General features: G+C 36.3%; 1 protein-coding gene across 1 annotated transcript in view; it reads right to left on the bottom strand.

The window, feature by feature from the left end:
• LRRK2 (leucine rich repeat kinase 2) overlaps positions 1 to 23,753 on the bottom strand; it is a 142,324-nt gene that overhangs the window by 78,181 nt on the left and 40,390 nt on the right. The window contains exons 15-20 of the mRNA XM_003252300.3: positions 13,544 to 13,688; positions 13,279 to 13,418; positions 10,235 to 10,363; positions 9,990 to 10,160; positions 3,924 to 4,182; positions 542 to 730 (exon numbers count right to left, since the gene is read on the bottom strand). Coding sequence (XP_003252348.1) covers positions 542 to 730; positions 3,924 to 4,182; positions 9,990 to 10,160; positions 10,235 to 10,363; positions 13,279 to 13,418; positions 13,544 to 13,688 — 1,033 coding nt within the window. The remainder of the gene's footprint in view (positions 1 to 541; positions 731 to 3,923; positions 4,183 to 9,989; positions 10,161 to 10,234; positions 10,364 to 13,278; positions 13,419 to 13,543; positions 13,689 to 23,753) is intronic.

Below are 23,753 nucleotides of genomic sequence, written 5' to 3'. Positions count from 1 at the left end.
TACATCAGCCCTAATCACTGTCGTTATATATTTCACCATATTAATTTTTTAAAAAGTTATCTCAAGTGAGCTATTAAAATATTAATGTTGTTTTAAGCTATAGTAAAGATAAAAACTTTCTTTATTAAGCGCGTCCTGTTTGCCAAGCATTGTTGCAGACATTTGACATACGTTTTTTCTAATTATTATGTATAACCCTGCAAAGTTGACATTACTACCTTTAACAAGGTTAAGGGGCTTACACAAGCCACGAAAGGATCTAGTCAATGACAAGAGTGTGGAATCTTGTTCCAGTCTAGTCAGCATTTGTTTCCTGGAATATTAACAATTAACCAATTAGCATAACATTTAGAAGCACAGAGACACACTTCCTTGACCCATCACTTTAACCAAAATTAGTAAACATAATTGTTTGCGATAATAAACACATTTCTACTCAAGTTTTTCCAGATGATTTAGGTCAGGTTTGTGTCTTGGGTCCTATTGTTCAATGTCAGTGTGTAAATATAAAGCATAAAGGGATTTTTTTTACAATAAATACCTTCACTATCCAGATCATCACTTTGAGCAAACACACTGTCCATAGAAGAGTCAGGAATAAAGATCCATTCATCAAATTTAGACAGCACATCTTCAGAAACATTTCCATCGCTGCCTGAGGCTGTTCCTTCTTCCACGGCACTTTTCATCTGATATCTGATCACCATTCTTGCTAGTGTAGATGCTATATCTGAAAATAAAGAGATACACCAGCAACTTAGAAATCAACAATTTTGCAAAAATAAACATATATAGGACCAAAGTTCTTATGTATTCCTATGCTTCTAGAGAATATTTCTATTTTTCCTTCCAAAGTCACCTTACACTAGTGATCCTGAATAATTAACAGGTGGCAGATAATATATTTTTTTAAAAAACATAACCATGTACACATGCTTTGGTGTAGATAGCAAAACTGAATCTCTATGGAACTAACTTTATTCAGGAAAAGGCCTAGGCTTTGAAGCCAGACGGGCCTGTGTTCAAGTCATAGAAATGCCACTGGTGAGTTATATAAGCTACCTCGGTGTCAGTGTCCTCACCTGGAAAATGAAGATGATAATATATACAGCATATGGTGATGGAAAAGAGTAGATGAAAAGATGCATATAAAATGTTTAGCACAATGCATAGAACACATAAAATGCTAAATAAAGGATCTTGTTATTTTTATAAAGTTTGCTGAGTGATTCATTATAACTATTGGGAAATCTGATGGAATTTCGAAGTTAACATTCTTCTCACAACTTCATTACATTATATATTAGCTCCACTATGAAGAATAAGTTGGCAGAGTCCTCATTGTTCTACATACAGCCAGGAAGATTTCTTCAAATATTACTACTGTAATGACTTCAAATATTCAATATCCAGTGATGAGTTGGCTAATACAATGCCGGTTAGGCCTCCTACTGTAAAAAGTAAAATAAACCCTGGGGCTCAGAGCATGGCGGGGGATCATTTGATATTATCCCCTGTGAAGTGTAGCTAACCAGCTAAAAGACTTTGATAACAGTAGGAATAGCAATAATTATAGGAGCAGAGTGAAGTATGCTCATGTATCTACATCTATTCCTACTGTAAATATGTGGTGGGCCCATATGATAAACCCCAAAAAGCCAACTGATACTATGGCTTACACTATACCCGTACACCCAAATGGTTCTTTTTTTCCAGAGTAATATGTTATGATATGGGAAATTATCCCAAAGCCCAGTAGGATGAGTGCACACACACATATGTCACTCAGGCAAATACTACCTGAAAAATGTTTGAAAGCTATGACCCAAAGTGTTCTTTACTCAGACCAGCTGACAGTGAAATCATGGTTATACCCTACAATTAATCAAATGACATTACTATGTTTTTTTAATTGGGTAAGATGTGTCAATGGTAAAAACTTCAGACAGAACAAAGAGAATATAGTGAATGATAAATCTCCCTCCATCCCTCTCCAATGGGCACACAATTCCTCGCCATCAGATATCGAAGATTAAAGTATGCAGGTTTTTAGCATGAGACTAGTTTAAGTAATGAAACATGGAATCTAACCATGTCTCAGTAATTTCCAAAGACCCAGAGACAACCAGGGAACCCATTTCTGGAGGGTTTTATTTCATATTCAAACTTTTATAACTATCATATTCCAGTTGCACTTTCATCAACATTAGCATAGTAAAAACGCTGTCTGTGCCCTTTTTTTTGCCACGGAGTAATGTAATCTTTATCAGGACATTAAATTTGCTACACGTTTTTTTTTCCCTCAATGATTGAGAAGCATTCCACAACATGAATGTACCATTATTTATTTGAATAGTTCCTTTTGGGGAATACTTAGGTTTTTTTCCTACTCTTTTGCTATTATAAACAATGTTTTAATGTGCATTTTTGTTCATAATGTTTTGTGCACATTGAGAATGTCTGTATCATAGATTCCTAACAGTATATTGCTAGGTCAAAAAAGTATGTACATATATTAAAAATATTAGTGGATATTGCCAAATTGTCCTCAAAAGAGGACAATTTAAATTCATATCAATGTATGAAGCATGTTTCCACATATGCTTATCAACATAATGTATTACACAATTTTTATTTTTTGCCAATATTAAATACTTAATTCTAAATGATAATCTACTATGTGCAAAGCACTAGTATCAATGGTAAGGTTACAACCATGAACAAAATTGACATTGACTTCATGGTACTAACAATCTACCAAAAAGGAGATTATAAAAATGAAAAATTAAATTATATAATGTGGTGAATGGTAGTATAGGTGAGAAATAAAGTGCTATAGGGTCATGTAAGAAAACCTTCCAGACTGATGATGGCACTGAGACAGGAAGAATGAAGAGACAGCCAGGTGAAGAGAGAATTTAGAGCTAGGTAGAGAGAGTAACACTGGAAAAAGACTGGAAGTAAGGATACATGAAGTGTTTGAGAAACCAAGGAAAATTCAGCCTGATTGGAACTTTTGGAGCCTACTGAGTGGTTGGAAACCTTGATGTATAAAGGCACCAAATTGCATGGATAGGTACTTTTCTCTAGCAGCACTCAGTTATCTTGGTGAAAGTAAGGGAAAAAGTAGACTGGTAGACTGACCAAAACTGGTGTTTTGCTAGTGAGTGCATCATAAAAATGAGAGAAGCAAATATGTTATTTGTAAGATGGTCCTTAAGGTGTTGATTCATGGAGTTTGATGACCATGGGGAAGGAGATGGGCATGGGACTAAGTTAACACAGGGAAAGCTGGGAGCTTTCACGCTAAAAACACATTTAGTGTGAACAAATGAGAGAGCTCAAAAGATAAAAATAGTGTCAGAAGATGGCAACTTACCATCAATACACATAATACGTACAAAATACACATGAGCTTGAAAGTGTAAAGAAAATGTATTATCAATTGAAATATAAAGTATATTTTAAGTTAAAAATGCCGAGTAAATATGTGTGTATGCTTTTACATACATTTGAATGCACAGGTACATGTAAGCATATAAAAAGTTAGGAAAAATATCCATATTAATTACTTATAAGAGATAAAATAAGTTATTTTTATTTTCTTTTTTATAATTTTACATTTCCTTTAAAAACAGGGATGTCTTACTTTAATAATAGAAAATAGACTATATTAAAAAGTAGCCGTTCAAAAAGCTTCCACTATTTTGCTCTATTTTTATAAATACCTATTTGCTATCTCATAAAGAACTTACATGTCATTTTGAAGTATTTCATAGCCAAAAAAAAAATCCAAACCTTTGCAGTATTTTTGGCTTAAGGTCCCTCAAACTGGCATGAATAACCACTAAAAGACTAGTGACTTAAAAAAATATATACTATTAAAAATAAGAATTGCAAAAAATATTCTCCTTGTTACTTACTTGTTTGTTTCCTTAAATTAGAAGTCTTATCTGGAAATAAAGGACCAAGCCAAGAAGGTTCAACTTTTCCTATACAAAATCCTCCAAGGCAAATGCTATTGTTGGCCACATCCAGGGCCAGCCTCCTTAAGAGCAAGCTGATGATCTGGCTGTCACCTTTCCCAATGCTTATCGTCAGCGCTTTTCGTACATCTTGTTCACGAGATCCACTATTCAGTAAGAGTTCCACCAATTTGGGACTGCTCCCTTTCTCACATACCTATTAAAGAAAAAAAATTCAGTATATTAAAAATCTATATTTTTCTTCCTTTTAGGAGACTGGCAAATCAAACTTCATGTGATTTTTCTCTACATCTCCAATTTAGAATGAAACCAAATAAAATAAGGCAAAACTGATCCTTGAAAAGATTGGGAAAATAAGATGATATTAATGCCATCAATGTCAGAATAGCATGAATAATCTGCCACATGACAGTCAATTATCATGAAAGAGACAACATTATGTGGAGACAAAGCTCCATAGGCTTGGCATCAAGATCTCAGTTTACATCCAGACTCCACCAAATATGCACATTGCTTACACTTTCTGAGCTTCTGTCTTCTCACTGTAAGATATCTGGGAAACCAGTACCTTAACACAGTAAATACTACTGTCTTGCCTTTATTTGTGACATAGAATAACTAAATGAGGACATAGCTATTGTAAAATTTATTAATGCCACACACAAACGACAATCATTACTCGTGTCTGGTTTTCCTGAGCTCCTCAAGACAAGCATCTGAATTTCCTCAAAGATATACCTTGTCTCTCAGTCTTCAACCTTCCTCTAAATGTTATGTTTTCAGAGCATGTGTTCAGGGTGGGTTAGCACGTGAGGTGCTACAAAAACTAGAACAACTCAGCAAGCCAGGAGAAGCCTTAGCAAGCTGTGGCACTGCATGCTGGCCCTACTCAGGAAGAGCTTTGGAAAGGAGCTAGATGCTAGCAAGGAGCTATCAACTAGAAGACCAAGATAACACGTAATAGAAATAATATCCATCAGTTACTGTGCTAAATTCTGTACACACGTTATTTCTAATCTTTTTTTTTAAAAAAATCCTATACCATAGCAATTATTACTCCCATTTTATAGATGAGTATTTAGAAAAGATATATAATTTGTCCCTTACAGCTAGCAAGCAACTGAGACTCGGATTTGAAGCCAAATCTGCTGGCTTCGAAACCTGTGTGACTTTCATTACCCAAATGAAACATCAAAAAAGGAAAGAAAAGAAGACCCAAAGATCCAGGGTACCAACTCAGAGGAAAAAGATGTTGGGGACAATTCTTGAATTTTCTAGAATTAAAGTGTTTCCAAGGGATTTGAGGGGACATTCATTTATGTGGTTGGAAGGCACCAATTAAATGCCCACCAGTCTCCAAGTACGCCCACCTTCAACCCATCCTCAAAGCACTACAGAGCTCTGATCCAGTCACTGTCATCTTTAAAAACCTTCTAAAACGCTGCTGCTTCAGGACATTCTTCCAAACACAGCATGTAATTTTTCAAACCTCATTGCCTTTTATGCTATTTCTATTACCCCAAATGCCTTCCTCTACTCTTCACCCAGCAAAAAGGTGTTCATTCTTGAAGAGTTGGCTTCAAACTTTCTTGCAGAGAAGTCCTTGCTACTAACCTCTCAGGCCAAACACACCATGTCTCCTCCCGGCTCCCATCCATTTCATTTAATGTAGCGCTGAGCAAACAAACATACATACTCATCTATTTTCTTGCTAGAATGCAAAGGCCTTTACAATACTGCAATCCAACTTATATTCCTGAAGCCTAGCACAACATCTAGGAAATATATTTAATTTAAGTAGCAAATTACTAAAATCCTCTTTAAGGGCTCATAGCAAAATTAAAAGGAAGGCAGTGGAAGAGGAAGGAGGGAAGGAAGGAAGGAGAAGGGGAACGGGAAGAGGAAGGAGAAGGGAGGGGAGGGAAGGGAAGGGAAGGGAAGGGAAGGGGGGAGGGAGGGAAAAACACAAATGCCTTCTCTTATAGCCCAATAACTTTTTTTCTCTAAGATATGCCATTCATTCCTTACTTTGTACTAAGGTGATTTATGTTTTACTCTCTTGTCAATGCCCTACACATACAGACCTATAAACTATCTCGAAACAGGAAACCCATTTTATATTCTCTATTAATTATCTAGCACTGTGCTCTGCACATGTTTGTGGAAGGAATTTTCCTTGGAGGATCCAAACTATCCAAGCTGACTTTAGGCATATGGTGCCATGAAGAGAGAGATATATAAGAAAGTGAATCTGAGAAAAGAAATAAATGCCAGCAAAAATAAGAATTAATTTCTTTAAATCCTACAGAGTCATTCCCTTTAGAATATTCACACATATTTACGAAAGTAATTTCAACTTCATGACAGGAAAATACTACTGCTCACAGATATTTATTTTTATATTTAAATAATAATGAAGAAAATTCAGAATATATCGGCCAAGCGCGGTGGCTCACGCCTGTAATCCCAGCACTTTGGGAGGCCGAGGCGGGTGGATCACGAGGTCAGGAGATCGAGACCACGGTGAAACCCCGTCTCTACTAAAAAATACAAAAAAAAATTAGCCGGGCGTGGTGGCGGGCGCCTGTAGTCCCAGCTACTCGGAGAGGCTGAGGCAGGAGAATGGAGTGAACCCAGGAGGCGGAGCTTGCAGTGAGCCGAGACTGCGCCACTGCGCTCCAGCCTGGGTGCCAAAGTGAGACTCTGTCTCAAAAAAAAAAAAAAAAAAAAGAAAGAAAATTCAGAATATAACTAAAGATTATCAAAAGCATAATTTCTTATCCCTGCAATCTTTCTCTGATCATCTAATTTATAATAAATGCAGTGCATTATCAAAACCAAATTATTCAAACTGTTATTTTAGAGTAAATGAACACCACTACTACCACTACCATGAATCCACAGTGTAGCCAAGAAATTAAAGCAGGCACTGTGGAGGCAGATTTTGCACTGTTTACCAGGAGCTTGTTCTTAGGCAAGTTACTTAATCCCTCAGTGCCTCAGCTTCTCACTTGCACAATGGGAATAACATTAGAACCTACTGGACCTTTTCATAGGTTGTCGTAAGGATTAAATTGTGTAAAGTATTTGGAGCAGTGCCCAAGTGGTAATGAGCATGGTAGAAGTGTTTGATTTTGTTCGTTTTCTGTTTGTTTGCTTTGTTGGTTGGTTGGTTGGTTTTTTTTTTTTTTTTTTGAGACAGAGTCTTGCTCTGTCGCCCAGGCTGGAGTGCAGTGGCGCGATCTCGGCTCACTGCAAGCTCCGCCTCCTGGGTTCACGCCATTCTCCTGCCTCAGCCTCCCAAGTAGCTGGGACTACAGGCACCTGCCACCACACCCGGCTAATTTTTTGTATTTTTTTTAGTAGAAACGGGGTGTCACCAGGTTAGCCAGGATGGTCTCGATCTCCTGACCTCATGATCCACCCGCCTCGGCCTCCCAAAGTGCTGGGATTACAGGGGTGAGCCACCGTGCCCGACCAGTTGGTTTTGAGACAGAGTCTCGCTCTGTCACCAAGGCTGCTGTACAGTGGTGCAATCTTAGCTCCTGCAGCCTTGACCTCCTAGGCTCAAGTGATCCTCCCACCTCAGCCATATTTTATTTTATTTTATATTTTATTTTATTTATTTTATTTTATTTCATTTCATTTCATTTTGACAGGGTCTGGCTCTGTTGCCTAGGCTGGAGTGCAATGGTGCAATCTCAGCTAACTGCAGCCTCAACCTTGAACCTCCCAGGCTCAAGTCATCCTCCCACCTCAGAATCCCAAGTAGCTGGGACTATAAGCAGGTACCACCATACCCAGCTAATTTTTTTACTTTTTGTAGACATGGGGGTCTAACTATGTTGCCCAGGCTGGTCTTGAACTCTTGGACTCAAATGATCCTCCCGCCTTGACTTCCCAAAGCCCTGGGATTACGGGCATGAGCCACTCTGCATGAAGCTAGGACTACAAGCGTGTGCCATCATACGTGGTTTTTTGCTTGTTGGTTTGTTTTGTAGAAATGGAGTCTCACTATGTTTCCCAAGTTGGTCTCGAACTCCTGGCTCAAGTAATCCTCCCACCTCAACATCCCAAAGTGTTGGGATTACAGATGTAATGCCCGGCCTCTTATTATTTTTATTCAGACTTCACTATACTTTTTCCACTGTGATTTGATGAGTTTTACCTTGAGGTTTTTATCCATGCATTTGCATACCCAGTATAAACCTTCTATATTCTTCTCTACCAATCATGTACATTCCGTTATCAAATTCTCTGCAGAAAGTCTAACACAACTCCACCCTTGCTCTAGATAGTCCTTCAATATGCAACCTCTTGGTAAATGAATAAATAGTCCTGATTACCTTATTTTGCTCTGGCACAAATAAGGTACATATGATAAATTCATCCACAAGATTTAATCAGCAGTTATTGTTTGCTAGATATAAATAACCTCTGACAACTGGGATAAATTCTTTAAATCTAATACATAATCCTTGGATTTAAGATTTTGTTTTAAAAAGAAAAGATAAAACTAAGCATATGAAGTCCAAAAGAATGTGGAAAGAGGAATAAAGTAAAAATCCTGCTGTGTAGAAAGATTTGGATAAGTTGAAAGAACAGCAGAAATGATTTCCTGTGGGGATGTAGTGCAGCTGTATCAGGTGCTTTTAGGTATGTTGTTTCCTTAATGTGGACTTAGAAAGGGAAGTTTCTTTTTAGTTCTTTGGTATTTTCAATTAACATTAATGCAATAATCTGCATTCAAAAGATGCACAGTAAAAATGTATTAAATTATTGATGGAAAAATGTAATTATCTTTAATAAAGTGGAACTACTATTTTAATTGTTGCTTGCTTAAAAGAAATTTGACTAAATTTAAATAATTAGATTGTTTATGTGATTTTAATGCATCAATGTAATGGTGCATGAAAATGGGTTACAAATTCTGTTTCTTTTTATGTTGATTACTAATTAGTATTAACTTAATCTTAACAGTCAACAAATTGATTTCAATCCATAGGCAAGTGGGATATTAAATATAGTAAGGTTTAAAAAGTAAATTATTGGCAAACATAGTACTTTACTGATTATTTAATAATGTGTATTAAATCACTACATAATTGCTTTGTTAGAAATATTAAATTTCTAGAAAATAGATATAGTGCTACCTGAATGCTAGTATAAACTCTAACACTTATACAAATAATACAAATCTGAAATATAAGCAATGAACTTAGTATTTATTGAATACACACTGTATGTAAAGCGATGAGCTAGATATTCTGAATGATACAAAGATGAACACTGTACATTGTTATTTTCACACAACTCACCAAGTATACAAGAGATATGTATATATTTTCATGGACTGACAAAAGAAGTAAATCTTAATTTTGTTTGGAGGTTTGGAGGTATGAGGAGGGCTTTAAAGAAAGATAATTTGAATTATATTTTGAAGGGAGAGCAGAACAATCAGATAGATATGTGTTTACATGGTTCAGGAGGGAAGAGAGAAGGAAAGAAAGACCAGTGTTACACAACTTTGGCCATCAGCAACTCATGTCAGTGTGAATGGCACCGACAAAAGTGTGCCATCCACAGCCTGCATAGCCATGTGTGGTAGCCCTCAGGGGAGAACTTTCTAGGCAGAGAAACTAAAACCATCGAAAAAAATGGTTAAAAAATTATCAAAACATTAGAACTATGTGTTATGTGGAGTGTATCTGGAGAATAAGCTGTAGAGATGCCTACTAAGGGACACATTTGGAAAGTTATTTATCAACTTAACAAGGTAAGTAAACAGATGAAATGAAAGATTAGACTGGATAACACCTAAAGGACCCTATTACTTCTGGAATTCTATCAATCTACTACAAGACAAAAACAGTTGCAATAAACTGGTAAATTTCTGTAGTGAAGAATAATATGATGTAAGTAACAGATACACAATGGCAGGGCTCTTACTTACATTCTATAAGAATAATGAGCAAAGACACAAGTGAGGCCTTGAATATTTACCTGACAAATTAAAGAAGATCCCTCCTTTGTTTGATTGGCATCTGCTCCCAACAGAAGCAAGCATTCAACCATGATGCTGTTATTCTGATCACATGCTCTCTCTAGCATCACATTTTTTAAGTCATCATCCATAGCTACTTTTGCAAAACACTTACAACAGAGGTTTAGAAACTAAAAAGAGTGGAAATGAGAATTAGAGTCAGATAAATACATAACATTTAGGATGCAAGTGAAAAACACCGTACCTGTTGATCCTTTTGTTCCATGATATTGGAAGACATTTGATGGAATATTAATAAGTCAAATGAATGATGCACCAGCAGCTTAGAAAAAGATGCTGACAATTTGAGGATTGCTAAGATTGTCTGAAATCCCTAAAAGTATAAGAAAAAAATAATAAAATAAGCAATTGTAGGCAAAAAGAATAAAGAGTATAAAGCAGAGAGAGTTTGTATATGAAACAATACCTAGGATGTTCATTTAACTATAGATATATTGAGTTGGTGCTTTAAAGTATTTATCCTGTAAATAAATACTCCCTCTCTCTCTCATGACTAAGAAATATAGCAGGTACAAAGAATAAAATGCTAGTTAACAAACCATTCAGTAGCAAAGCAGGAAAAAGAACTAATCCCCTCAAATTTGGTTTTCAAAGATGCTTGTCTAAAGCCATAGTTATAGGATGAAACCCAGATATTAAACAGGATTAAAGCAGTTGGATCAGCAGAACTACACATCCAAACAGGTCAATAGAGTAAAAATTTTTATTATAATATTGAACAGCAGGTTCTCTAGAGAGCCTAGCATATCCCCCAACTTTTTGTGCTGTCTTCTGAAAGGTTTACCTCAAAAAGGCTAGTGTGGACTTCTAGATTTCATTTATGTTGAGTGTATTTGAGAAGCGCTGAGGGCCCTCTGAGGATTACATTCTAATAATAAGTTATTTATAAAGAACACCATTACTTTTTTAGAACCACCTTAAGCAAATCCCCAGAGTCTGTCCTCTTCACTTATGTGATGTTTTAATGAAAGATTGGGCTTTTGACTTTAGTATTATTTAGGTTGGGTAAACCCACCAAGGATCATCTTAACTTTTTAATGTTTTATTACCTCTAATACTACATATTAATAAAATTGGCCAGGCACCGTGGCTCATACCTGTAATCTCAGCACTCTGGGATTGCTTGAGCCCAGGAATTTGAGACCAGCCTGCACAATATGGCAAAATCTTGTCTCTATAAAAAATATTTTAAAACTACCCATGCATGCACCTGTAGTCCCAGCTACTCAGGAGGCTGAAGTGGATCACTTGAGCCCACCCAAGAGGATGGGCCCAGGAGGCAGAGGTTGCAGTGAACTGAGATTGTGCCACTGCACTCTAGCCTGGGCCATAGAGTGAGACCCCATCTCAAAAAAATTTTTAATTAACTTAAATCATCTAAATATTAAAATTATTACTTCAAACTCTTACGATTCTGAGTATCTACGAATACTAATATTTGATAAGCAAAGTAGCCTTAATTTATGTATGTCTGAGGGACAAGTGATCTACCTGCCTCTAGAGCAGAGGTCCCTGAAAACAAGTGAAGGCTACAGCAGAGCAGGTCATGCAAATGTGCAGAAAGTACATCATTCAAACTAAAAACTTTTAAACACTGAACTGAAGGCTGGGCGCAGTGGCTCATGCCTGTAATCCCAACACTTTGGGAGTCCGAGGTGAGCAAATCACTTGAGGTCAGGAGTTTGAGACTAGCCTGGCCAACATGGCGAAACCCCATCTCAGCTAAAAATACAAACATTAGCCGAGCATGGTGGTGCACACCTGTAGTCCTAGCTACTAGGGAGGCTGAGGCAGGAGAATCACTTGAACCCAGGAGGTGGAGGGTGCTGTGAGTTGAGACTGCGCCACTGCACTACAGCCTGGGCAACAGAGTGAGACCCTGTCTCAAAAAAACAAAACAAAACAAAACCCTGAACTGGACAAATAAAATATGTTGGCAGGCCAGATTTAGTTCATAACCTCCACTATACAGATTCTAAAATTTATGCCTAGATGAATTAATCCAGAGTAACTGAGAGTTCCATACCTGCACAAAATCCTTCCCTTTCCCTAAGATTACTTTTAATCAATCCTATCTTGGTTTAATCAGCCTAGCCTGAGGCACATTATGAAAAGCAGTTATAAAACACATTGTTGTTATTAATCTAAGAATTTTGTATGTTCATAACTTTATACTTTTTAAAAAAACTTTACACATATTCTCTCAATTATTGATAATGTCTGTGCAAAGATTAGAGACCAGGTATTTTTATTCCTGGTCAATGCTGCCAGTTACAAAAAATATTTCCTGAGTCGGCTGGGCACCTTGGCTCACACCTGTAATCCCAGCACTTTGGGAGGCAGAGCAGGAAAGATTGCTTGAGACCAGGGAGTTTGAGACCAGCCTGGGAAACATGGTGAAACCTCATCTCTACAAAAAATACAAAAATTAGCCAGGCATGGGAGTGCATGCCTGTAGTCCGAGCTACTCAGGAGGCTGAGGCAGGAGAATCACCTGAGCTCGGGAAGCAGCGGTTGTAGTGAGCTGAAATCTGCCACTACACTCCAGCCTGGGTGACAGAGTAAGGCCCTATCTCCAAAAAAAAAAAAAAAAATTCCTTGGTAGTTTATGAAAGTTGCAAACTCCACAACCAAGGCAAACTCCACAACCTAGTTTTTCTTGAAGAAAAACTATTTGTTTTGCTACAATTTAAAAACAAAACAAAACAAATTTATTTCTTAATCTCCCGTGAACTAACTCTAGGCCAGTATCTTGAATTCTTTATGAAGACTGTTATTATATATCATGTTTTAAATTTTGCTTGATGAAAAATGTTAAAAACATTTTTTCACTGCAAGGAAAAAAATCAACAAGCAAAATTACTAAAGGTAAGCAACCTGCAATAAAACCCGGAGAGTGACAAACTTTGGAATAGTTATAAATTCTATTTATCTAAAATCTAAGCGAATAAACTCAGCTAGCTGGGATTTCTTAGCACATTCTCTGAACTTTTATGGGCAAGATAAATGGTGAATAACCATGCTGACTTTAGAGATTTAATAATGAAACACCAGATCTTTAGAGATTCAATCCAATTTTCTTTGCTTGTATAATAAAAATACTACAAAATGATAAACGGTTCTCCATTAACTAGAATACCCTATTCATGCAAAGTGGGAATTACACAAACTGCTCCAAAAGTGAAATTTGCACAAGTTCCCAAATTCTTTCAAAGATGATGCACATACTTTAGTCTGTACTTCAGCAACATCCTTAAATCGGTATAAGCTGGAAACCAGAATTTTTGCCAGCAGATGTCCAGTTCCTATGCATAAATTCTCCTTTGCAATCAAGTATCCTATAAGACTTAAACCCAGACACTGAATTTCTAGGAGAACAAAGAAAAGAATTGTTTTAAATCTCAAAACTGAAGAAAAATATTTAAAGACATCCAGTCACCAGCTCATGCCCTACAAAAATCTATTCTAAATCCTGAATTCAAATTGTACTGACCTTGGTCATCTGGATACATCTGCAGTGTGTGAAGCACTGAATCCATAGCACCTTCCAGGGATAACATCTCTAATGCATCAGGAAAATGTGCAATAGAAGAAATTACTTTTAATCCACATTTCTGAATCCCAGGATTTCCAATGAACTAAAATCAAAATAATACTTGCTGTTAGAAATGAGATCTTAATACTTACCTTAGTTAAGACCAGTTATAGATTGACAAAATATAAATCAAGTAATCCAAATACAAATTAGTATCCTTGATTTTGTTTTTTATAACATTAATTACTTTTATTTATTATGAAGAATAAGAGTTAGCATTTTTACAATTAAGGAGAGCTTGTTCTGTGCCAGGCATTGTAATAAATACTTTGTAGGCATTTTATTTTCATAATCTCATGAAATCCATACTGATATCACTCCCATTAGAAGATGAATTCACTGAGGGTTAGAATGGTTGAGAACTATTCTCAAAGTCTACACAAACTATAAATTGCAGAGATGAAACCAAACCAAATACATTTGACCCCAGAGTCTACATACTTGACCAGTAAAACACAATGCTGCCTCTTAACAAATAAAATATTGATAATTACTCTTTACTGCAAGTGCTTTGCCTGCCTTATTTCATCTATCCCCTCAACAGCTTCATGTAATAGGGTTGCCAAACTTTAAAGATGCAGAAATAAGAGCTCAAGTCACAGAGCTAATATGCACTGGGCCTGGGACTTGAATATAAATGTGTCCACCTTAGAAGCCCAGGATCTTAATTACGACCTCATCCAACCTCTTTAATCTGAATTTCCTCCAGATGATTTGACACTGTAAAGGTATTTTACTAGAGGTCACTTCTTTGTCCAGGCCATCCTACTCATCAGCCAAGAAGAAAATACAGCATACATCTAACTCTCATTCTGGTCATCTCTGCCTTTTCACACACAAGCAATACACGCCAAACATCTACCTTGATATGAATGCTCAACTCATAGCTTTTCTTTCAAAAATTATAGTGCCATCCTTCTCAGGAATTTTGCTTTCATTTAGATGATGTTTTGCAGACACTAGTTTCATGGTACCTCCACTCCAAAGACGTGATGGACTCCACCACAGATAGTCCAAAGAGCTGAAATAGCTTTGAGCCAGACGTCTTTGACAAAAATCTTCTGCCTTCCAAGCTTCCTCATTTCTGTACGCTCAGTGAACAGATTTCCATCCCTTTCTCAGTCTAGTCCCCTAATGCCTCTCAATTATCTTTATTCAGTATCTTTTTTATAGAGGCTGAGGAGAAGCATCAGTTTCTCACCCTGTGTCCTTCTACTTCACACTTTAATTGCTCAGCTTGGACAACATTTCATATATCATCTTCATAAGACATTGTCTCCCTTGACATTTTTGTTTCCTGTCACTGTTTCCATAAGCACATCAGCTTGGAGGCTAATTAAATTTAGGTTTAAATTATGCGAATCTGAGAACCATTAAATACATCTGAGAACCATTAAATGAATGAAGTAACAATTACTCAGTTAGACAATGACTACTAAGAAGTGGTAAGTTAAAAAGTGGAACTTTTATTCAAGAAATATAAAGAAATTCAAAGTTTTGCTAAGTGAAATTGGAAGGCTGGTTTGGTGTGTGTCTCAGCTTCCTCATCTCTAAAACAATTCTAATAATGTAGGGTTGTTATAAGCATGAAATGGGATAGCTCTGTCCATGGAATAAACCTTGAGAGAGTAATGATCACAGGTCAGGCCTTGGGCTAAGCACTGTCCTCAGAGATGGAAAACTTAAGAGTTAATGAGAGACTTTCCCTTAATCGGTCCTCTCTTTCCTCAAGCTACCATTTTTCCTTTATTTCTAAACTTATTAGTAGAAAAGTCGACTCCCACTACCTCCACAGTCACCCTACCCTTTAATTTCATATAATCAGACTTCTTTCCTTACTATTCTGAATTTGAACCATTCAAAGAAAAAAGCCCAATAACAACTTAATTGGTGCTTTTCATCCCTTAATTTCCACGACATCGTACTCCCCTAATTATTCTCAATCTTTAAAACCATTCCTTTACCCATCTCCTTTACAATGTCTTCTTTTACCTCCAAACCCTGCCCAAAGTTCTTTCTATCTTCTATTCATGGATGGGATTTCATACACTAATATGACTTCAAGTCATAATAACAATAGCAATGACCACAATAACGATGCCAAAACCGGTGTAGCACTCGCTCTGTGCCAGACATTCTTTTCAGTACTTCATACGTATTCACTACGTAATCCTCCCAAAACCTTTGTGATGTAGACACACTATTGTTGTCCTGAAGTACAGATGAAAAAAATTGTGACACAGAGACCTGTGAGCACACAAGTCAAAGCACAAGTTTAAATCTCTCAAGTTCTAAGCCCAGATTTCTTTTTGCTTGATACCAGTATCTTAAATTCAGATATTCAAGGCCAAAAGTTTAGTATCTTCTACAAAAAAAAAGTCAGATTGTCATTCTGAACTTTCTGTTTGATTAATAGTACCAGCATTCCTGTTTGGCAGGCAAGGCCAGCTTCACAGGTGTGTATTTGTACAATCATACATGGCTTCATGCTCACAGAGCACTTGCTTCAATGCTTTGTTGTCACCCTTGTAAAATCGTTAACAATTTTCAGACAAGGAGTGTTCATTTCCATTTTATACTACACCCCGAAAATTACATATCCACTTCTACTCCCAAGCTCAAAGCGCATCATAGGCTTATTTTTATGCTAAAATTATATCATATTGATATTTATAAAGCACCTATTTCTGTCCTCAACATCTCTACATCTAATAAGCTTCTACTCAGTTACTGGTCCTTTTACCTGGAACTCCCCTAGGCTCTAACCATTTCAGTCCGGGTCAATGATAACTAATGACTTGGAGCAGGTAACCTCTGATTTGTCTATGCAAAAAGGGAATTCAGAGTATCACATGGTAACATGTGATGGTGCATTAATAAACCGATAATTTTAAATATGAGCATTTGATTTTTAATAGCTAAGTAAATGTTTAAAAAATAATATTTATATATACATATATGTATTATATAGGTATGACTATCATGATATTTACAAGCCCACAATAGAATTTCCTTCAGTTATCTAACGCTCCATCTTGAAATAGTAATGTATTGCATTGGTGCTCAAATAGGGATTAAAGTCAATTTACTAGTGTCTACTTAGGAAGTGTTTTTCAAGTGAAACTCTGGAGATGCCAACAGAAGGATGGCAGCATCATACCACCTATGCTTTTTTACTCTCCAAGTTTTTTTCAGAGAATCCATAAATATTGAAATGGTTTCTCTAATGAGTGAACTAGCCAGCTCAATGGAAAAATACTCACGCCGGCCTCTTTCCTAGCTACTAGGTAAGTAGATTAGCCAAAGAAAGGAAAACAGACTCACATTCCCACATAATTTGTGTTTTGTTTTCTCCCTTTATCCTTTTTCTTTTATAAATGCCATCTCCGATTTTGATAAATAAGCTAAATGTGTGGAATGACGTCCCTTGTCTGTGAGTAAGTGGCATGGTGATAAATATGGTCTCTGGATTAGTCTTTGAAAAATTAAAAGATTAAGGCAAAAGAGATCCAACATCATATGACTGATAGCCCCGAAGAGGAGAGCTAAAATAATGAAAGAGAAAAATGTAGATATTTAGGCTGGTCACGGTGGCTCACATTTGTAATCTCAGCACTTTGGGAGGTCGAGGCAGGATTGCTTGAGTCAAGGAGTTTGAGACCAGCCTGGGCAACATAGTGAGACCCTGTCTCCATTTTTGTATTAAAAATAATAAGAATAAGTAATATTATTATATTTTATAATATATATAATATATAATATAATATAATATAACATATTATAATAATAATATCCAGTTCTACTCCCAAACTCAGAATGCTCCACAGGCTTTTTTTCATGCCAAAATTATATCAAATTGGTATTTATAAAGCAGCTATCTTTATCCTTAATATCTTTACCATGTATATGTATATGTATTTGTGTATGTATATGTATATAAAGATGCAACTCAAGAAAACTTTCCAGGAAAAAGGTTGAATAGATAGCTAGAATGAGGATACCATATCCCAGGACTAACATTGAGATATACCCTAATAAAGTGGATGGATTTCAAGAGAAAAAGTCCTTTCAGCACCAGGCAAAAATATCCAAGCACTTAGCAGTAAGAAACAAATGAAGCTGGCCTCAGACTTCTCCACTAAAACATTCAGTACTAGAACACAGTGAAATGCCTACAAACACTTCAAGGAAAAAAAAAACAATATTTTACAACCAACAAAACTTTTTTTAAGAGTCCAAATATAAAGGCAAAAACAACAACAACAAAATATAAACATTAAATATTCAGGGAATTAAACTGTTCTAAAGAAATTCAGACAACTAAAAGATGAGTGGAAAAACGGTAACAAAAGGACTTGAGATGAAGACTGATTCCAAATAACGGTAGGAGTAAGATAAACGCAAACTTAGAAAGCATAATTAGAAAGCTGAATATAAATATTATCTACCCTGCCAATGTGGAGTTAATTTATTGAACAAAAGTAGGTGGGAAAACAGGAGATATTAGACGTGCAAATACTCTGATTTCCTCATGTTTCATAGCCATGGCTCAAAAGATACTTTTAAATCTAATTATAATAACATTAACATTTATTGAGCACATACTATGTGCCGAGCACTATACTGACACTTTTGCATGAATTATCTTATAAAATCTTCAACAACTCTAAGTGAAAAATCAGTTATTATCTCCATTTTATACATAACAAAACCAAGACATTAAGTACTTGTCCAGGGTGCATAGTCTATAGGTAGTAGTGTCAGATTTAAATTCAGATATCTTAATTCCAGGAACCACAAACTTAGCTATTAGAAAATTTTATATAGCTAAAGCTATAAAAACAAACATATACTTTGCTATAATTGGGTGACAAAAGCGAGGGAGAGGACATAAAGCGGTGGAAATATATTAATTTCATCCAAAAGTGTGCATAATGTGTCAACATACAGGAAGGAAAAAGCGAATACCTGGGAAATACATTCGTACACATAGAAAATTGAAGATTTTTCCATAGCAGCACATTGGGAATCTCACCTCATTGTTTTTTAATATTTATGTAGGATGATATAATTTGGAAATGGTATAATTTATCTGATTAGTCTCTATTGATGGGTATTGTATTGTCAGGAAAGATTAATTAAGCTGCAGTAACAATTCTCAAAATTTTATAGGGTGCAAAAATAATAAGTTCCATTGTTGCTCATGCTACATACGTGTTGCAGGTCAGGAGACTCTGCTTGTTGTAGTCCCTCAGGGACCTCTACTGATGGAGGAACTACTATCTCAAACACTGCAGGTCATTGTACCTGAGATAGTATTCTGCAAGATGCCTCACCAGCTATTCCCTCCACTTACAACTCCCTGACCAAAATTAGTCACATGCTTCAACCTAACTACTAAATACTATGCCAGAATTACCAGAAGGTGGAGAAATAAAAATATTTGGCAAACAGCATGAATGATTACCATGTAAGCATTTGGTTTGTTGCCACATTTTTAATTACGAATCATGCCACAGTGAACATTCATGTCTAATAATCTTTCTGTACGTGAGCAAGTATATCTACATTAAAAATTCTTAGAATGAAATTGCTGATCAGAAAGGCATTTTAATTTTGATAGATATTACCAAATTTCCCTCCAACAAGGTGTTTCGTTGTCATTTACGTTAATAACAATTATAGTTGAAACTTTTAATATGTACATCTACCAATTTCATTATAGACTTTAAATCTCATCCATCTGTAATTTGTTTTGGCAAAAGGAGTAAGATAAATATTCAGCTTCCTTTGCTTTTCCCAAATGGCTGAAGAGTTAGTTGTTCCAACACAAGTAACTGAGTAATCTAGTTTCCTCCCAGCAGTCAAGGAATATCATAACATTACAAATTTTTATTTGAGTCTATTTCCTGAGCCACCCTTCTGTGGCACTGATCTGTCTCCCCTAGTGCCAGTATCACACCATTATAATTACTAAAATTGTGTAATACATTTGATTATCTTTTGGAGTTAGGCCATATGAATTAACACTCTTTTTTAAAATTCTCCTGATTACTCATATGTATTAATTTTTTCATATAAATTTTACACTAGCTTACTTAGTTCCAGAAAATACTATTGTTATTTTTACTAATGGTTCATAAATAGATCAATTTTCATTTTTAAAAATTTAGTCCTTCATCAAAAAAGATGTATCTTTTCATATATTCAACTACTCCTCTCTACCCCTAAGCTTCATAGTTTTCTGTATATTCATCCTGTAAACCTTTTTAAAATTTTACTTATATGCAATTTGTTGTTGTCATTATTGTTGTTGCTTCTGCAGATGAGCTCTGTTTTTGACTACTGAAATCAATATATTCAATATTTAAGCTGAGTATATTTTGCTTCAAGGTTTTTGTGAAGCTCACAAGTTCTTTGATTTGTGCCCATTTCATCAGAAGACTGGTTTTACTTTACTGGATTTCCTCACTGAAGAGAACAGGACTGTCACCGCATATAAAACACAGATGCAGCCAAAATGTGTGGAGTTTATTTTCTGCTTCGCTCTCTGGAAACAATAACGAACAAATATATCGCTCTGGAACAGGTGACAAAGTCTTCATCTGTGGAAAAGCTAAAAGGATCAGGCATAAATGGAACATCGCTGTTCTAGACAGAGATTTTAACTTCAGCTTGAATTTTATCGCACTTTGATGTATCCAAACATGAATTCGCTTTGTAAATACTCTTCTTAGTCTCTGCTTTATAAATCAGAGTTGAATCTCAAGTTCTACCTTATTTGGAACTCTGCTCTCCAAGTTTAGATGTATTAAAATGTAATTCATTTTATTGTGTCTGCAATCTTTGAACCTAAACCTCTGATGCTTTGTAATTACTATTCAGAGTAAGACATGCAATCACAGGATTTTGGAGCTACAGTAATCGCTCTCATCTTTTAGAGCCATTTTCCTCAACCATGATGAAGGATTAGGGGAATTACAGTGGAGAGGTTTTTGAAATAAAATATTGTTACTTGTGTTTCCCCATACCTTAACTCCCCACCCCTGTCGATGATCAGTGCTGAGTGAAAGGCTGTGCGTCATTACTGAAGTACTGGCGTGGGGGAAAAGGAGTGCTCAACCATTTCTTCTCAGATGGAACAAAGTGATTTTCTCCACATCACAGCACTTACCTGCTCTCTTGGCTCCCGACTGCTGAGGTTACACCTCACTTAGGCTTCTCTAATAACTTTAGAGAATGTTGGCTAACTGGAACCAGTTATCTACATGGCTGTTTTGGTACCTCTTCCACTTTTCACCAACACTCACCATGAATAAAATTAACTGTTCCCTCTTCTATGTACTTAGACTATGTTCACAATGCTGGTATCCCTCCTAAGTGCTCGTGTAGAACAACTGGTTTTATGCACAGTTGTTATTCCTCTCACAATAAGGCAGGATAGGTATTAAAAGGAAGTAACCGTGTCCTCAGGAGGCGGCAACTGTGGCAGTCTTACTGTCAACATAATAAGTTTCAGCATTTGCATTGTAGTCCAGCTCATTTGAGCAAAGCTATCTCCAGTAGGGAATTGCCCCTGTAGGGAGCATACACATTGTTTTTTAATTACACTTTAAGTTTTAGGGTACATGTGCACAACGTGCAGGTTTGTTACGTATGTATACATGTGCGATGTTGGTGTGCTACACCCAGTAACTCATTTGACGTTAGGTATATCTCCAAATGCAGTCCCTCCCCCCTCCCCCCACCCACAACAGGCCCCAGTGTGTGATGTTCCCCTTCCTGTGTCCATGTGTTCTCATTGTTCAATTCCCACCTATGAGTGAGAACATGTGGTGTTTGGTTTTTTGTCCTTGTGATAGTTTACTGAGAATGATGGTTTCCAGCTTCATCCATGTCCCTACAAAGGACATGAACTCATCATTTTTTATGGCTGCATAGTATTGCATGGTGTATATGTGCCATATTTTCTTAATCCAGTCTATCACTGTTGGACATTTGGCTTGGTTCCAAGTCTTTGCTATTGTGAATAGTGCTGCAATAAACATACATGTGCATGTGTCTTTATAGCAGCATGATTTATAATCCTTTGGGTATATACCCAGTAATGGGATGGCTGGGTCAAATGGTATTTCTAGTTCTAGATCCCTGAGGAATCACCACACTGACTTCCACAATGGTTGAACTAGTTTATAGTCCCACCAACAGCGTAAAAGTGTTCCTATTTCTCCACATCCTCTCCAGCACCGGTTGTTTCCTGACTTTTTAATGATGGCCATTCTAACTGGTGTGAGATGGTATCTCACTGTGGTTTTGATTTGCATTTCTCTGATGGCCAGTGATGATGAGCATTTTTTCATGTGTCTGTTGGCTACATAAATGTCTTCTTTTGAGAAGTATCTGTTCATATCCTTTGCCCACTTTTTGATGGGGCTGTTTGTTTTTTTCTTGTAAATTTGTTGGAGTTCATTGTAGATTCTGGATATTAGCCCTTTGTCAGATGAGTAGATTGCAAAAATTTTCTCCCGTTCTGTAGGTTGCCTGTTCACTCTGATGGTAGTTTCTTTTGCTGTGCAGAAGCTCTTTAGTTTAATTAGATCCCATTTGTCAATTTTGGCTTTTGTTGCCATTGCTTTTGGTGTTTTAGACATGAAGTCCTTGCCCATGCCTATGTCTTGAATGGTATTGCCTAGGTTTTCTTCTAGGGTTTTTATGGTTTTAGGTCTAACATTTAAGTATTTAATCCATCTTGAATTAATTTTTGTATAAGGTGTAAGGAAGGGATCCAGTATCGGCTTTCTACATATGGCTAGCCAGTTTTCCCAGCACCATTTATTAAATAGGGAATCATTTCCCCATTTCTTGTTTTTGTCAGGTTTGTCAAAGATCAGACGGTTGTAGATATGTGGCATTATTTCTGAGGGCTCTGTTCTGTTCCATTGGTCTATATCTCTGTTTTGGTACCAGTACCATGCTGTTTTGGTTACTGTAGCCTTGTAGTATAGTTTGAAGTCAGGTAGCATGGGGAGCATGCACATTTTGATTTTCCCTGTCCTCAGACTGACCTTTTGCTCATTATAATAGTAAAACACACACCCCTGGGTGGAGATTTCAGATACTTATGAGACATGCGATATATGAACAAGCATGTACAGCTACTGCACATGTGCACTCAGAGGACCACCCAGAATATGCTTACTAGTAACAGTTCTTCCCACTCACTTATGAAAAATCATGTACAACTCCCACAAAGGGAGTCTTCCTAGTGCCAGTCTATGCTGTCTCATCCTTACTAGCAAGCCCGCCCTGAATTCTGTCAGGGTATAAGTGTCTATTCCTCACTTAACTTGCAAAATATTCTTTTTCTTTTGCAATAAATTACTCGATGCTGCATCTTCTCTGCTATGTGTCTCTTGTTTAAAGAAAAGAACCAAGGTTTCTCAACAGCCATCAACAACCAGCTTATGAGATTCAGGAGAGAAGGGTATGAAGCATATTTATTTATCTTCTAAATGCCTAACCCCTTCCTTCCATATACTTATTTTCAACAAATATTTCTCAAGATAAACTTAACCCATTACAACATAAATTCTTGCCATACTCAACGATTGTATTAAAGTTTGAGTATAAATGACTCAAACATATTATAGGCAGTGAGTGACATTATAAAGTTCAATTTAAAATGAATTTTTAAGGGAGATCTCTCTGGAAGCTACTTTAATTAATTTGTGACATTTATCAAAGTATATCAAATCACATGGAATCATTTCCACTAATTACTTTAAATAGGCTCCTCCTTTTATAAAAATGTTCACACTAATCATGTCTTTATTCTTAACATCTTTAATAAAAAACCAATTCATTTTATGCAAAATTTCCAAAACTTCTTAATTCCACTAATACTTTTTGCATTACACAATTTAAATGTAATTCCCTTCTTCTGTTTTTCATACTCAGCATTATTTATTGATACTTTAATTATAATGTAGGAACATAGATATGTAAATGCTAAAAAATGGAAACAATGTATACCAAATCATTTCAGAGGTTATTTCTCCGGAGAACAATGAAAAGGAGCACATGGAATCAAAGATGACTTTACTGTTTT

This window comes from Nomascus leucogenys, chromosome 11 (genome assembly GCF_006542625.1).
Source record: "Nomascus leucogenys isolate Asia chromosome 11, Asia_NLE_v1, whole genome shotgun sequence".
Classification (NCBI taxonomy): domain Eukaryota; kingdom Metazoa; phylum Chordata; class Mammalia; order Primates; family Hylobatidae; genus Nomascus; species Nomascus leucogenys.
This window is presented reverse-complemented; position numbering and strand designations above follow the sequence as displayed.